Consider the following 16,680-nt stretch of genomic DNA (forward strand, 5'->3'; position numbering starts at 1 on the left):
ACAATGAAACCACTCATCCAGACAAAAGATGGCCTTGACATGTGCACATAGCGTGCACAGCTGGGCAGCTGCAATTACAGAGGTTCACAGGTGAGCTGACCCTCATGTGCAAACACACGTGTTTATGTTGTAAATTCTTTGCTAAGGAGATAGGTCTAATTCAGGCTTTGTAGTGTATCACACACAACCATTTCCAAGCCTTGGCATGGGTACTAGGTATCAAATATATAGCAAGAAAGATGTTAGCAAGAGTATTTTTTTTTCCTTTTGATTAGGGTATTATATCGTTCTGTTCTGCATGAAGATGCGTCTTCCCCACAGTTCAGCTCATTTCCTCTTTTAGCACAAAGTAATTCTCCAGGTAGTTAATTAGGTACTCTAGTGATCAGTCAAAATATATAGGTTTAAGTTTATGAAAACGGTATATACTCAAAGGTATGTAACAGTAGAGAAGCACAGCTGCTTCATATTCTCTACACAGTAATGGTAGATATGATGTGCATAAATGATATGTAAAGAAAATAGGAATGGTCAAATGAGCAGACTTCTCTGTCAGATAAGTCCTTTGGACATTAAAAATATTCAGTTATTTTTTTCTTGAGATAATATTCTGCAACTGTTTGTTACTTAGAAGTGTCCCTTGTGTGTAGCAGCACTATGTCCACACGTAACAGATTCCGCTAGAGCATTTTACTCCAACTGTCTCTCTTTTTGAATATTCTTTAATTATTTGTTTATGTTATCAGGGTGGAATACACTGCAGCTTACTTAAAATCACTTTAGGCTAATTGAAGACCAAAACTATTAAGCTTTGTTAGGTTTGATTGTATATTGACTGCGCTGCTTTGGGCAGGTACCTGGAATTGATCAGAATTTTCTAGGGCTCTTCTTAGTAGAGTTTTGAGATAATTAGATTGTTCTTGTGTACACCCCTATGCCAGTGTGTCTACTTTTAATTTCAATGCGACCAACTATTTTAATTAATAATAACTACTGTTAACTTTTTAACCTAGTATTTTTGGTGAGGAAATGCTACATTTACTATGATTTCAAGCCAGAACTGCAGATTTTCTTAATAATATATAGTATTCTTTCTCATTTTTACCTAGTCCAGCAAGTATTAGATAGGTATTATCCTGCAGGGAGATTTCTAAAGAAATTGTATTTGAGAAGCTAATCTTTGAGTGGAAGAAGCAGAGACAAACCCTTGTTTGACTTGTGAAATGTAAGAACTTGCAAAACAATGGTAGCATTGATGAGGAATGGAAGTTAAATTAATGACCACAAAACTCTGATACCATTGTAGATAAATACAATTTAAGATAGGACCAACCCCTAAGATGAGAAGAATAAATAAAAAAAAACCTAAAAAATAATCACATACCTTCTTTTTTTTTTAATTATTTAAAAAAGGCAGCTTTACATAAATCACATCAAATACAATTTTTGAAGGTAGTGTTTGGTACATTATGTAGTAACTACGGGACATTTCCTTCTCAAGGAAGGAAATGCCATTTAAGCACATGATTGAGATACATTAGCAGAAAATTGCAATGCTTAGCTGTAAGTTAGATTACTGTTCCTTAAGAAAAAAAAGAAAAAAATATATAACTCTGTGTTTCACCAGTGTAATACCTGCCAGAATAAAAATCAAAGTAAGCAAATAAAACTGATAATCCTGAAACAAATTATTGTTCAACAGAACTACTTTAAACAACGTTATTTTAGCTTTGGATACAGAAAATACTTTGATTCCCTCATCAGACCTTGCTGGTATAATGGCCGTGGAGAACAAACAAGCTTGATGTTCAAGAGAACTACTTTAAACAATAATGTTATTTTAGCTTTGGATACAGAAAATACTTTGATTCCCTCATCAGACCTTGCTGGTATAATGGCCGTGGAGAACAAACAAGCTTGAACAATTGCTCTGCTAAACTTGGCTCATTTAGAAGCATTTGTGCAACTGTTGAACTTATACCCTTTGCTCAGACACTATCAGGATGCCCCACTTTACCGAGCCAGATTTCTTTCTGTGGGCCCATGTTAAAATATTTGAAGCTTTTGTATGCATTGTGGAAGGCTTTAGCAGTAAAACTGTTATGTTTCCAGGTTGTTACTACCTGTTTCAAATAACAGTGCAGACAATCTGAACAGTAAAGGGCAAAAGAAGAGGTTTGTAATAACAATCTGTAAGATTCTTGTCAAGTCTGTGATATCAGCTCCCAGAGGAGACATGAAACTACTGCTAGTGGTGAAGTTTGCTTTTACCCTTCTCTCTTGAAAGCGCAAACTGATGGCAGTGCAATCGTTTCCTGCTTTAACAGCTCTCTTCACATTCCAGGTGAGTGGTCTAACCATTGAGCTGCAAATTGTCTCTCTCTATCCCAATTACTTATTTATGTGTAGCAGAGCCATGAGAGAAACTCGTCGCAGGACACCTTGCAGCCCAGGGGCAGGGCATGCAGGTGCCATCTTCTTGCTATTTGCTGCTGGTGGGGGTAGTCCTGCTGCTGTGCTATCTCTAGGGCCCTATGCTCCCTGTGCTGTGCTGGCACACATAGCGTTTGTCAGTACAGCAGTAAAGAAAGAATTCCTTTTCCTCCTCCCAAAGGACTAAAGGAACGATAATCTTAGACACCTTTTTCAACCTAAATGATTCTATGAATCTACATTTAGCCTAGAGAAAAAAAAAATAGCTTGGAGAAGACCTTATTGTTCTCTTCAACTACTTCAAAAGAAGTTGAAATGAGGTGGAATTACACTCTTCTTCCAAGCAGCAAGTGACAGGACAATAGGAAAGGGCCTTAAATTGCACCAGGAGAGGTTTAGTTTGGATATTAGGAAAAATTCTTCACTGAGGGGGTTGTGGAATTTTGTGAAACATTGGATCAGACAAGAAATGAGTCACCATCCCTGGTGGTACTTAAAGACACGTAGATTTTGTGCTTAGAGACGTGCTTTTGTCATAGGTGTGGTAGTGCTATAGCTTAATGGTTGTACTTGATGACTGCCCACCCATACCCACAAGTCCCTTTTGGCAGGGCTGTGACTTATGTCCACTAGTCTGTACTGGTAGTGGGGGTTGCCACCACCCAGGGGCAAAATCTTGCTAGCGGATTTACTGAACCTTATGGGTTTCCTGTGCCCACTGCTTGAAGCTGTCCGGGTCCGTGGCTGGCATCCTGTCCCCTGGTGTGTGCATGCACCGCACGGCTTGGTGTCATTGCAAACTTGTGGATGCTGCACTCGATCTGCCAGCTCTGCTCCGCTCCCTTGTCCTTGAGGGCAGTTTCCTGGGTAGTTTTGTTGACCAGCTCCCTGAAGAGCTGGATGCTGGTTTTCCTAAAAGCTGAGAAATAGAAAACGCTGCATATTATTAATTTTCAGTAGAAAAAAAAAAAAGTAGGCTGCACCGGAGGCAGCTGCCACGTCGAAGCGCACCTCCCGCCCCATTTCCACCAGAACACGTGGGCTGGCTTCCAACCCGCGGCAGCGGCCGCGATCGCGGTCTCGGTGCTCGGCCGTTGCTGCCTGGGAGCCGCCCGGAGTTGTGGCAGGCAGCGCCAGCCGCCCCCGAGGCCGCCTGTCAGCGGCGTCGCGCATGCGCGCGGACACGCTCCGCTCGCCTGGCTGCGTGGCTGCCCCGGGAGAGCCGGGCCCGCAGCGAGGGCGCAGGGTGAGGGCTGAGGCGGGAGCGCGAGCCGGGCCCGGTGCGAGACCAGGCCAGGCGGGGCGGCGGGATGTCGGCGGCGGGCGGCGTTGGCTCCTGCGGGCCGGGCGGAGCGGCCTGCGGCGGAGGGGTGGGCGGCGCGGCCTCGGCTCCGGGCGGCGGGGTGTCCATGTTCCGCTGGCTGGAGGTACTGGAGAAGGAGTTCGACAAGGCCTTCGTGGACGTGGACCTGCTGCTGGGCGAGATCGACCCCGACCAGGCCGACATCACCTACGAGGGGAGGCAGAAGATGACCAGCCTGAGCTCCTGCTTCGCGCAGCTCTGCCACAAAGCGCAGACCGTGTCCCAGATCAACCACAAGCTGGAGGTGAGGGTGGGGTGCCGAGGGGCCGCCAGGGATGGGGGGGTCCGACCCCGGCAGGATGAGGCCTGCTGCGGGCAGGCCCCGAGCTGTGTGTGTCCCCCGGCACTTAGAATGCTACTCCTGTCTGCAAGCAAATGGAGCACAAAAATGGATCGGAGGCAGGCTTGACAGGTCATCTTGTCCCCTCTTCCTACTCCTAGGCAGATCAAACAGCCCCCTGCTGAACTCGATCTCGTTGAACTGTTCACAGACTGCGATATCTGCATTGTGAGAATAACTGTTGTTACTGCTGGAGAGATTTCTCTGTGTCTAAACCAGCATTTCAGTAAGAGTGGAAAGGGAAGAAGTGTCTGCTGGAGCTGAGTTGGCTGGTGCTGATGTTACTCAAGAGGTAGGGCTGCGAGTCCTGTGGTTTGTGCGACAGCTGGAGTGACCAGTGGAGCTAGGCACCATCCCTAGCGCTGTTCAAGAAGCATTTAGATGAGGTGCTAAGGGATTTGATTTAGTAGTTGGGTAGGGATAGTGATAGGAGGATGGTTGGACTAGATGATCTTGTAGGTCCTTTCCAACCTAATGAACCTATGAATTTTTTTTTATGTATACCTGCAGTCCAACTTGGGGCTTCTGTTTGTAGTGTATTTGGATGTCATTTGACCTATCCTTAAAGGGTCTGGAGGTTAGCTGCCCTCTTGTCTTTCTCTGACAAGACTGGTCTTAATGCTGCAGGACTGCTGAGAAGTCTTCACTCGGTTATCTTTTCCCTAGGCTAGAAATCTCCAGCTTCTTCAGTATCTCTTGTGGACCATACTTTTTAGACTTTTATTGTTTGTTCCAGTAGCTTTGGAGTGTATGGGAACAAAGAGGAGAGCTTCTTAAAAGCTTGTAGGTAAGTACTTTGCAAGAGCTTTAGTAGACAGGCCAGAGGTGTCAGTTTTTTCAGTTCATTGTATTTTGCTTATTGCAATGAAGGAATTGAAGAGCCTTCTGACAGTAACCTGCTCTTCTGAAGGGCTTCTGAAGGGCTTACTTGCAGTAGGAAATGAAGTAAGTAAATTGGCTTTGGTTTTAACCAGGTCTCTTCCTGGTATGAAAACTTTGTTATTCAAAATATGTAGAGCTTAACTGAGAATTGGGTTATTTCATGGTAGAATAAATACATTATTGAGCAAGTTTTGCTCTTTGTAGTCTTTCACAGTGCTCACTGTAGTGATGTTTGCAGTATTCTTTGTATTTATGTTGCTATAGACTCAAATACATTTCAGTACACAGTTTGCATGCATGCTGTCAAGCTTTACAGTATGCTTAATTGTGTAGGCATAATAAAATAAGATTTATGAATTTATAGTAGGCAATCAGCATTTATTGCATATTGTGCAAGGCTGGTGGGTGTTGTGTACAGACTTGTAAAACAGATGAGTTTTCTGATCACTTTAAGGGAATAAGTTAATGCTTGGTAAATATTTCCCTGAAAAGTTGTTTCATGCTTAAATATTTTGAAAGGAAATTTTAAAACTTAGACCCTGAAAGACGTGTAGGTTGCTCTGAAAGTTATGCCTCCTATTTATTTCTGGGAACTAACAAGATACAAAGAGCACAGTAACGCTTTCTAATAGAGCAAATTTTCATCTACAGAATGCTGTTTTTCAGCATGTTCACCACCATTAGCTGGGTGTTTTTGCCAGAGCCTGCATGCCAGACCTTGTAAAAATGCTCACCAGTGAAGGTGACCCACTGTCTCTGCTGCTGAAATGCACCACCCACCACCTCACTGCGCTCACATCCACTGTTTGGTCTCCATCACAGTTCAGTAAGTGTCAATGAATGTCATTGGTTGCCATTTTTTCTGTATGGAGAAATTCACACCTTTGCTGCATCTGCACTTCCGTGTCACATGCTGTTCTGTTACACTGCCCCTCTGCTGCCATCTGTCACACAGTGACAAAATGCAATGGAATATTGGTAGGAAGGTTCAACCTCTACTGCCATACCGCCAACGTCGGCCCCTGATGTCATGGGCCAACATGTTAAAGTAGGAGGTATTACTTTCGAAGCAGCCCTTGTATTTTGGTGTCTTATTAAAATAATCAGGGGCTTGGACACCTAAATAATGACAGTCTGTGCTTGAATCTTGTATGAGTTGAAGAGCAAAGGAGCACAGTTTGTAGTTTTAATCATATAATAGTGTGTAAGGGTGAGAACAAACTGATACTAAAAATCTAGAGCTAGTGAATAAAATAACATTTTATTTTGTGAAATATTTTTTATTACTGATAATAGTGTTAGGGTTTGTACCTATGTCTATAAAAGATATTTTATCTGAAATAGACCTTGAGAATGTTATAGTATTGTCTTGACAGGTGTTAATGTTAGGATCTCATGATTATTAGAGTATAAACTTGAACTGAGAAGTGCCCTTTAAATTCTCTGAAAGATGGAGCTGCTCTGTTGAGGAGGAATGGCTTGTCTTTTTGTCTAGTCAGAATTGTCGGTGTCCAAATGAAGGACACGGTTACATATTTTGAAAGAACTCGATGATATTAATACCGAAGCGTAGGATGTGATCAGTGGCTTTACTCTTTCTTTAACAGTACAAGTTATGATGTATTTCATGACGTTTAAAACTGGAGTTGTTTCTCTAGCAGCTCGAAGTTTTAATTGTACAGTGCTTGTGCACTTTCATTTGGAGTTTTCTTCGTGTTCATAAATGTTATTATTTTATGTAGGTACGAACGCAAATTAATGATAAAAATTAGGAATATCATTCTGTTAATTGCTGATTTTATTTCCTTGAGAAGAATTGTTTGCCCTTGTCACAGTTTAACAGACAAGAAAAGAGAAATACAGTTCAGAATGTGCTCTAGCATTTTGGCACAATTGGTGTATACCTACTGCCAGAGATGAATTTAGGTAAGACATTATGTGAGGGATATTTCAGAACAGTGAAAAAAGTATTCAAGGATGACTGTAGTTTCTGCAGCAGGAAGGGTATGCAGTCACTTAAGATGTTAGTTATCTTCAGGGGGAGCCTGAAGGTATGCAGATGCACAGTGGATGTCTGCAGGCAAATTTACTGGGGATTTAGAGTAATGAAAAGTTGTGATTATACTAATATTAATAACATTTATGGCCCTAAATTAAACTAAAGGGAAGGAGGATTTGTTTTCTTATTTTTCCTGCTGGTCACAGTGGGACAGAGTTGAATTTAGTAGCTTATCAAAGAGGAAAAAATTGTTTGGTGATGGAAGCCATTGTTCTGAGATCAGCTTGACTTGACTGATGTAGCATACCATGTGGCTAAACAAGTGAAGGAATGTATGTTAATGGAGGACAGTGTCAGAACAAAAGGAGATGACAGCCATTTTAAAAGATTTTCCTTGGGCTCCCTCAGCATTGCAGTCAGCAGATGCAGGCTGACAATCACTGTGTGAGATACCAGATTTCTAATTGAGAGGAGGTTCATAGGATTTATTTTTCTCATTCAGATATTATTTGAGCTGAAAAAAGTTATATGATGCCGTCTGACACTGCTAAATGTTCATTTTAAAGAAACAAAAATTCAGTGGAAATGAAAGTCGTAGGTTAATGTGCTGGTGAAAACTGAGCTTGACTCTGCCACTTTGATTGCCAGCCTAATTCTGTAATTTTAAATGAACAAACTGGAATGGAATGTCTGGTAGAGCACGCCCTATGTCTTGGCAGATGGGGTAGGCCAGTGTGCAGGCTGGAGTTTAGGAAAGCGTTTAAGCAAGTGTTCAGGAGGTTATTTGCCTATGTAGTTTTGTCTCTGATGAACTGGGAGTCAGTTAAGGGATTTAGAAGAACAAGTTCCTTTAAGCTACATTTTTATTTCTTTATGTAACTTAGACTATATTAGCTAAAGCATGTGTAGTGTGTGTGGGTATTATGAAGATCCTTATTTAAAAAAAAGAAAAAGAAAGCAACTCAATATTCAGAAAGCCCAACCGTAGGTGGCTTTATATATGTGGTGTTTTTTCACACAATTGGAGTCCATCTTGCAGAGTGTGCTGCAGAACTGCTTTGTTAATTAGGAGTACTTTTAACCAAGATTGGGCCATGCACCTTATTGTGAGGGCCCTTTGGTTTGTTTTTTCTCCCTTCTCTTGTTTGACTTATAACGTGAAATGCACCTACGTACAACCAAGATATTTCTTTGCCCTGTGACAGATGTGCATTTAACACTGGGAACATAGTTCTAATAATTTAGTAAGAAAAGGAAGTTGATGTAGTTTTTCAAATGTTATTAAAATGTCCATGTTTTACTGAGGTGTCATTTCATTATTTACACTTCTACCTCTGAATCTATTTTTCTCTTTTAGAATTGAAAACTGTTGGTACTGGATGGAATGTGGTCTGTCTGGAATGAGATGTGATACAGCTCATCTCATATCCTAGAATTAGATTAGTTTGCAGGTGTTCAGGCAATAGAAGAACAATATTTGCCTTTCTACATAGATGGCCTGCATTTAATTCATATTTTCCCGTGTCAGAAGTCGTGGAATTGTATATGTGTTTAATTTGCCCCCCTTAATCTCAGTCAGTGTGTAGTAAAATGCTAAACTATTATTTTCTTTTTCTCTCATGTATTGAGAGTTGCCAAATTCTAAGCAACAGGGATATGGTATTTTAGTTTGTAACTTTTATGTCATGAATTATGCTGCATAGCTCGTCTGGCCTCCAAAATAGTGGCAATGATTAAACTACCAATATGACTTCTGAAAACTAATTTCTATATTCTTTATAAACAATTAGAAGCACGGGCAACCTGGAAGAACTAAGAGCATTTATGAGGCAGTAGGGAATTTGATGCTGGCAGCAATGTACTGCCAGTGATTACCAAAAAGTTGTGGTTTGTGCACCTCTAAGTAAGTACAAATAGAATGCTACAGTAATATTAAAAATAAAATAAGTGGCAAAAAATGTGTGCTTAACGTCAAGGAAAAACAAAGTAATAGTATGAAATAATATGTTGCTGTGGTACCAGCTATTCTAATGGAAGAGATGGAAAAGATGAGGGTCTGGCACTGGTAAATGGGAGATAATGCATCAATCCATGTAGAAATGAAAAACAAATGTTACATTTACAAGGTGTTTTAAAATGTTATTATGTTGTTATTTGTTTGCATTCTTTTTAGCCATATGAGGAAGAGCTTTTAGTTAATTTTAAGTTAAAGTTGCATGTCCTTTTTTGAGGTCTCGAAGATAACGAAATACAAATTTTGTAATGAGATTACTTGGAAATAATTTGAAGCAGGCTGCTCATTTTTGTCCCTGGTAAGTGGTAAGCTTTCTGTGCTTTTGTTGTAGTCAGGTTTTATTTTAATCATCCAGGTTTATCATTCCAAGGTGTCCGATTTACCCAGAAATGTGTATTTTGTACAGTGCTGTTGCTTCAGCTTAGCAAAGAGCTCAGTGAGGTGAGTGAAGCTGCGTCATGGTTTCTATTTTAAACAAGTCCTACAAAATTCACAGAGTTGTGTTCAAAAGTTTCAGCAAGCATCCCTCAGTCCACAGGAGGGAGCAGAGAAGTCAGGGCTGAGGGAGGAGTGGAATGGTCCTGCCCTTGGGGGAGCTGTAGCCTGCTGTGTGTGGTTCAGTGGTGAAGTGACACAGATGAGTGTGCTCCCTGTCTCTGCTGCTGCCAAACCTGCATCGTACGTGTGTCTGCATCCACGTGTCTTTGGGCATTGGGCTGCAGTGCTTGAATCTGTCAGCTCTTGGAAATTTGTTTTCAGTCCCACGGTTCCGTAATGTTATGGGAACACTTAGGAATTATGATTTCGCTGTTTGTATAATATTATCAGTTTATTTTTAATCTATTTTTGCCTTTTAGCAGCATTTTTCTCTTTTAAAAAATGCCCACAGAGGGTGTGAGCATTATTTCTTGATACTCTTATTGCTGTTGTGGTGCGTGTACTGAAGCGGAGTGCAAAGAGTAGGTGCGGTGTTTGCTTCATGATCCTGATCGGTAGAAAATGTTAAATACATAAATCCAATTGTTGGTAAACTTTCTGGAGTCTGGTGTAAAGCAAATGAGCACACGCTGGTGACAAAATAAAAGTACCTCATTGGATTTATCTGTCTGTGAGTTTTGGTTTGTTCCCACAGCAGGATTCACTGACAGGGACCTTTCTTGTAATCTCAGCTGTTGTGAAAGTTGCACACACAGGGTGTTTTATTAGTAACAGGATCAATGGATCTAGTGAAATCTCACTTCCGACTCATTTGTCAGGAAAGTTTTTTTTTGTTTGCTTGTTTTTTCTAATGTAAATATTGAACACCTTTCTACGTCATTAAGACCATCCATTTGGCCACCTGTGCTTTTCTCCTGTGATGTTTCATGCCAGGATGTGCTTTGTCTTTCTGCCTATGCATGGTTTTGGTTGGTAGGCTGGACCAGAGTTAAGCAGCAGGGTTACCAGCTTGTACGTGACTTTACCCCTGTAATGAGTTTGTTTGAAATTCAAGCAGTGACTCCACTCAAATCAGCAGGGAAGGAAGGTGAAATAGAAAGACACAGTCATGCAGATAAAATGGTTACAAATGGCTGCCTTGTGTAGGGGGCTAAAACAGAAATGATCCTGGTTTTGTCTTCCTTTTTGCTAGGCCTTCAATTAAAGGCAAGTTAAAAAAGTCTTTAAAGAATGTTGGTTACATTAAAGGCTTTTAATGAGTTCTTTTACCCGCTGACGATATTACTACAGCAGAAGTTTTTTGATGTTTTTTTGTTTTTAATGTACCTAGCTTTCCTTTGCTGCTGGAAATCTGTGTTTTCTTAATGTGTTTGCAATGCCACATCATTTGTGCGGTACTTAAAAGGTTCTTAATATGAGGTAGAACTTCTTACACTTTAAATTAGAGAGAAGTCAGTTTTTTCTGTTGTTTCTGTTGATTGTGGTGAGTAATGCCATTTCTTTGCACAAATAACATTAAGACCTGTGAGCTTGGTTTCCAATTCAGCTACATTCTGGTTTGTGTTCCCATGCCATGGCGTGCAGTGGCAAAAGTGTTATTTTTTTTGTATCTGTTAAATCAAACGCAGCTGTTGCTTATTCTGCAAAGGCTATTAGAGTAATAGCTCAGACAGTGAAAGGCATTTAACCAGAACTAAAACTGTTAGGTTTTTTTTTTTTCTGTCAACTCTCTGTCTGCCCCCTTCTGCAGCTCTTTCCCTCTCTGAAGTGAGAGGTGGATCACCTCTTGTTGACATGAGACATTAGTTGCCATCGTCCCACTATCTACCATTTTGTAATCCTGAAGCCTTTGGTCTAGGAGCCCATGATATTGCCATCTTCTAATTCCTCATTCAAGCACTGCTGATGGTTAAAAATGCTAACTTGTGGTTTTAGCATGCCATCTGTCTGCTTCCTGTTGTGCTGTTCTATACACAAATGTTTCTGTACTTTCCTTTCATGTTAAATTTATTCATCGTTTCCTTCTTATATTTGCTTTGTATGTTGTCCAGGGCAAGGTCCACATTTTTATTCCTTTATGTTCAAAAGCTTTTTGAATATAGTTCTGAGATCTCACAGAAATAAATAATTGAATTTGAGTTAATTATTCAAACACTTTCCTTTAAAGAAAAAAGTACAAGTAGATGAGTTGTCATTTTTTTTCTTTTCTGATCAACACACAAAGAAATTACGAGGTATGGTATAAAACAACGAGACCTCAGAGATACTTATTTTAAGATTGTCCTCTCCCTCCTAATGAAAATGCCAGGTAAGGACGTAAACAACTCAGGCACTGCAGGCAGTTGTGGAATCACAGAATTGCAGGAGTTGGAAGGGACCTCCAGAGATCATGGAGTCCAACCCCCTGCCACAGCAGCTCCCTAGCCCAGGTTGCACAGGTAGGCGTCCAGGCGGGTCTGGAACGTCTCCAGAGAAGGAGTCTCCACCACCTCTCTGTGCAGCTGTGCCACTGCTCCGTCACTGCACTGGGAAGGAGTTCCCACACACATTTGTGTGGAACTTCCTACTCTTCAGTTTGTGGCCATTTCTCCTCATCCTATCACCACACACTGCTGAGAATAGTCCGGCCTCATCCTTTTGCCTCCTGCTCCTTAGATATTTATGGAGAATCTGATCCATGTTTGAGTCTTCTTCCCTACATTTAGAATAAGCAGCTATGTTGACAGCAACATAAACGACCATAACTTTTTAATATTTGAACGAGAAATGTGAACTGTAAAAAAAATAGAAGGTCATTATATATATAATGTTTTATTGAGAGGTTTGCTTTTGTTTTAATTTTTTTCAGTAGTATTTTTAAATGATCTGTGGAATAAATATTTGTTTGTTGCTTAGTGCCATGACTTATTTTATTTCCCGTGGGGGGGAAAAGAAAAAAAGTAATTTATAAAATCTTGAGTTCTCATTTCACTTTATAGTCGGTTTCAGTTCTCATAGATGTCAGATTCCAGTGGAGTACAAAATGTGATTATAATCTGTGAGTTTTAGATTGTTTGGAAGATTAATTAAACAGTAAAGTAGTATATTTCTTTGACCAAAATCTGCAATTTACTTGAATCACAAACTTACATCTGAAAGTTTAAAGGTTGACTGATTAAATTGCTCTTTCCAAAATAGCTTGTGTTTTCTGGTACTTTGACTTAGAACAAAACAAAAAAACAGGTGTGGATTTACATTTAATTTTCACCAGTGAGGAGAAAATAAGAAACCAAGGAGTAGATCTTGTAAAACTGGCATTGTAATTGATGTGAATGAGTGGAACGGTTTGTGTTTGAAACAGTGAATACAGAGGATTTACCGGGGTATCTGTAGTATTTATTGAGGAGATCATACTTGAGATTGTACTTCAAATCTTTTCCATACCACTCAATTCATGTAGCTTCTCAGTGGTTTTTGGTTAGAAGTCATTACTGTGCTGATACATTTATGGATCTCTGAACATTCCAAAAAATGGATATACGTTGTCCACAGACAAAATTATTGGAAAAAGTGAAGTATTGAAACAAATGGACTGTTGTTCTTTAATATTGAAGAATTTTAGTTTTTTTTTTAATTGACTTTAGTAAGTTTTGGATTGTGTTTTAAGGCCCAAACTCAGGCATTTTTTATTGCCACTGGTACTTAATTCCAGCTTTGGAATCCAAGACTTCAGCAACTCAGAAACAGAAATAAAAATATCTCAAAGGGCACCTTGCCAGCACCTGTGAGAATGAAAGGACAAAAGAGCTGTGCCATTATGGTGTCTTTTGTGTCCAGCTCTCTTCTCTCTGAGCTATAGTGCTGTACGAATGTTTCCTTGGTGGAATACTACTGCCATGAGCTGTAGTTCAGTCCTACTGCTAGCTGTAATTTGCCTACTGTATGCACTCACAAATGAGTTAGCAGGGAAACTAAAGTGTTATTTTGCTGTCAGTATAATACCGTGTAATAATTGCTGATCAGCACAGGTGTATGCCCAGTTAAATGAAGAGGATTTTGTGCCTTGTTGGAAGAGGATAAATTAGGATAAATTTCCTGCCCATAAATAAGGTCAGTCACTGCAGTTTTTGATACCTTGTCTGCTGCAGATTAATTCTTTGTTTGTCCTCTCCTTTAGTATCCGTGGGACTCAGAAGATGGTGTATATTTACTATGTACATATATTCATTTGGATTAGTGGTAGAGGACTCCAGCATCTCTTCTAGTTAAAATGGGAGTAAAACTTAACATTTTATGTATAATATTAGAAATGTAATAATTTTGCTACATCAAAGACTTGTAAGTTTTTGTGCTTCTGAATTAAGCTTCTTGCTTCTGCCTTGGGACCTTCTAGCAATAACAGTATATGATCTTGAATAAAATTCATGTAACATTTTAGAACATATGAAAATAAGTCCCATGTAATAATTTTTGTGTCCTCAAGTTAACTTGTTGAGGATTACAGTGATGCATTTATTAACTGTTAGGGATATATACTTTGTATGGTCACATGCAAGATTGATGATGATGCATCATCTTTGCTGTGTTGTTTTTTGTTGCTGTTTTTGTTTGTTTTTAGTGTAAATAATGTACTTTCTGTCTTTGTCTAGATATTCACATTTAGATTATTTTATATTGCTAGCTTTGTGAAAATTCTCTTGTTTGAGGATGTGTAATGTTGACATTAGAGGAAGAACCATGTTGGCTCCCCGTGTCAGTCTAGAAATATTTTAGCAACAAAAGCAGTTATTCTGTTACTAATGTGGATAGAAAATGAACAGCAAAGTAGATTTTAGAACTTACCAAACATTGTTTTAGCAATAATCCTTAGTTATGGATTGAGGGCTTTATATAAATTTGAGGTAGCTACAGCTGCTTATGGTATTTTGGGTGTGTAAAATGACAGTAACCATACTTTAGTTTAGTTCTCCTAGGTTTGCATGTCAAGTAAAGTAAATATTTGAAAGTTAAAAGGAATGTCCATCTGTTCAGAAGCTTTGTTCCCCCATTTCCTCTTCTGACCGAAAAAGGTTAGTGTTAAAGGATGTAAGGATGTTAAACATACCATCCTTCCTTCAAACCCTGTCCATTATTGTTCACGAATTAAAGTTTCTGTTCTGTGTTTAATGCTTGGTGACTTCGAAATGCTCCTAACCATGAAGCTAAATGCTCTTCTTTGGGCGAGTGTCTGTTACTTTGGCCCCCAACTGGCTTCTCAGCAAGTGCTAGAGTGATCACCTGTGACCTGCTGTGTGCACAGTACATTTATAGATACATTGAGCCTGTGTTGGAGATATATGACGTTTTGCCTTCAGCAGTCTCGTTGGAGAGCAGACCTAAAAAGGTCTCAAGGAAAGGATTGGTGCAATTGCTTGTACAGGTTGAAACACAATCTTTGTAGTGTCTGATATTGTCCTTCTGTACAGAACCCCGACCTCATGCAGTGAGCAGTGGTCTCAGAATGAGTATCTTTATCAGTGATTCTTGTTTGTGTTCCTTGCTTTATCTTCTGTCTCTGACTCCTCTCCTGTTTTATTCAGCATCTTCCAAAAGGTGAATGTGGAATCGCTGGTTTTCCAGTGGGCTTTCGTTTATAACATAAATTGAGGGAAGTGAGGATTAAAAACATGTGCTAGCAAGAGTTATATTGAAGGCCTGTCATTCCAGAATCAGGAATACATTTATCTGTAGATTGTATGAAGTTGATCTGCAGAATTAGATGAGCTGGCCAAGCTGAGGGAGGCAGAACTTCCTTGAAGTTATGTAAAGTTTTATCAGATAGACTACTACATAGAAGTAGATTGCAGAGTTTGAAAGGAGCTTTCTGTATTTCCTTTTGGGTGCGACTCTTCTATCTGCCTCTGTTCCTGGAATAGGTTTATGACCTCCTTTAATGTGTTAATAGATTATTTCTTCCAGGCACACTAATACCATTTCCTATTTTGCTTTCTTTATTAAAACAGCAGGGTATGACTTTAAATCCTAGAAATATGCAGAAATCCTTTCTGTTTATCTGTGCATTTTGAATTAGATTGCATTAACCTGTGTAATTTTATATTTGTATAATTTAATGTAATAAAATTTATGTTAGCTGTTTGTATCTATGTGGAAGGAATGTCTTTAAATAAATTCATAGATAAGAATATTGTTATACATTACATACAAAAAATAATAATATTTGATATATATTATGTGAAACTGTAACTTAGTCATTCTGTGCCTTTATTATTGAGGTGTTGGTTATCATAGAGTCACAGGATGGCTTGGGTTGGAAAGCACCTCAAAGATCATCTAATTCCAACCTTCCTGCCACCAGGAAAGTGGAGTAAAAGGGGACAATCCCTGCTGTCTTCCTGCTGGCCACATCTCTTTTGATGCACCCCAGGTTATCTGCTGTTTTATCATCACCTCTTATGCTGGTGACGTCCTTTTGCTGCTATCATTCAGGCGTGTGTTTGCTTTTGGATGCATTGGTAGATACTTTGTAGCAGAGAGACTTCAGGCGTAGCTGGTAATTGCAGAGAACAGTAAGATTTCGTAAGTAATCCATTTCTGTAAGGTGATATGGGCTTATAGTGTTTCAGATATTATCTCAGTGTAGGAGGCAGTTTCTGCTTTAGATTTCTGTGAAGGTTTATAGAGTATTCAGGTTTCTTGTCATTCCAAAGGTTAGAAAGTGAAAAAGTGTGTGGTCAGTTTCTTCAACACAGAAGTAAATGCTAACCTGATCTGCAGGGACTCCGTGGAAGTGGTCAGAGAGAGTGCTTTTGCACTGTTCTGGGGAGTTCAATCAGAAGTCAGCAGAGCTCACTGACAGAGCTTCTCCCACCCCTCCTGTTGCCAAGGCGCTGGGTGAGGCACAATAGCCAGGGACATTGTTCTTGACAGCGGCAGTCTGGAGGTTGGTGTGACCTGTCTCATCAAATTGCACTGTGATTGAGGTGCTCAGAATCACCTCTGAAGAGCCTACTTATATCTGATAATTATACTGGAAGCTGAAGGGGGCTGTCCATCTAAATTAGGTACCTCAAGTTAGACCCAGCAAGTACTGCTTTTTAAGACCAATACAGACCTTTTAAAGCAGTGACTTATGTAATTGAATGGGATTAGTGTTGACTTGCAATTTAGTATTCAGTGTGAATCTGAACATCAGGATACTGTTAATAAATATCTAAAAAACTTTGCATTAATGT

At 39.8% G+C, this 16,680-nt stretch overlaps 2 protein-coding genes across 2 annotated transcripts in view; one reads left to right on the plus strand and one right to left on the minus strand.

Annotated features, from left to right (window-relative positions):
- Nucleotides 1-3,606, minus strand: part of LOC136048342 (nephrocan-like) — a 17,577-nt gene extending 13,971 nt beyond the window's left edge. The window contains exons 1-2 of the mRNA XM_065735981.1: nt 3,417-3,606; nt 3,235-3,352 (exon numbers count right to left, since the gene is read on the minus strand). Coding sequence (XP_065592053.1) covers nt 3,235-3,352; nt 3,417-3,606 — 308 coding nt within the window. The remainder of the gene's footprint in view (nt 1-3,234; nt 3,353-3,416) is intronic.
- Nucleotides 3,605-16,680, plus strand: part of GOPC (golgi associated PDZ and coiled-coil motif containing) — a 25,449-nt gene continuing 12,373 nt past the window's right edge. The window contains 2 exon segments of the mRNA XM_065734478.1: nt 3,605-3,732; nt 3,734-4,040. Of these exon segments, the coding sequence (XP_065590550.1) occupies nt 3,605-3,732; nt 3,734-4,040 (435 nt within the window).

The sequence above is a fragment of the Cyrtonyx montezumae genome, unplaced genomic scaffold (genome assembly GCF_038088225.1).
Source record: "Cyrtonyx montezumae isolate F1298 unplaced genomic scaffold, pur_monq_1.0 scaffold_0, whole genome shotgun sequence".
In the NCBI taxonomy this organism is placed as follows: Eukaryota; Metazoa; Chordata; class Aves; order Galliformes; family Odontophoridae; genus Cyrtonyx; species Cyrtonyx montezumae.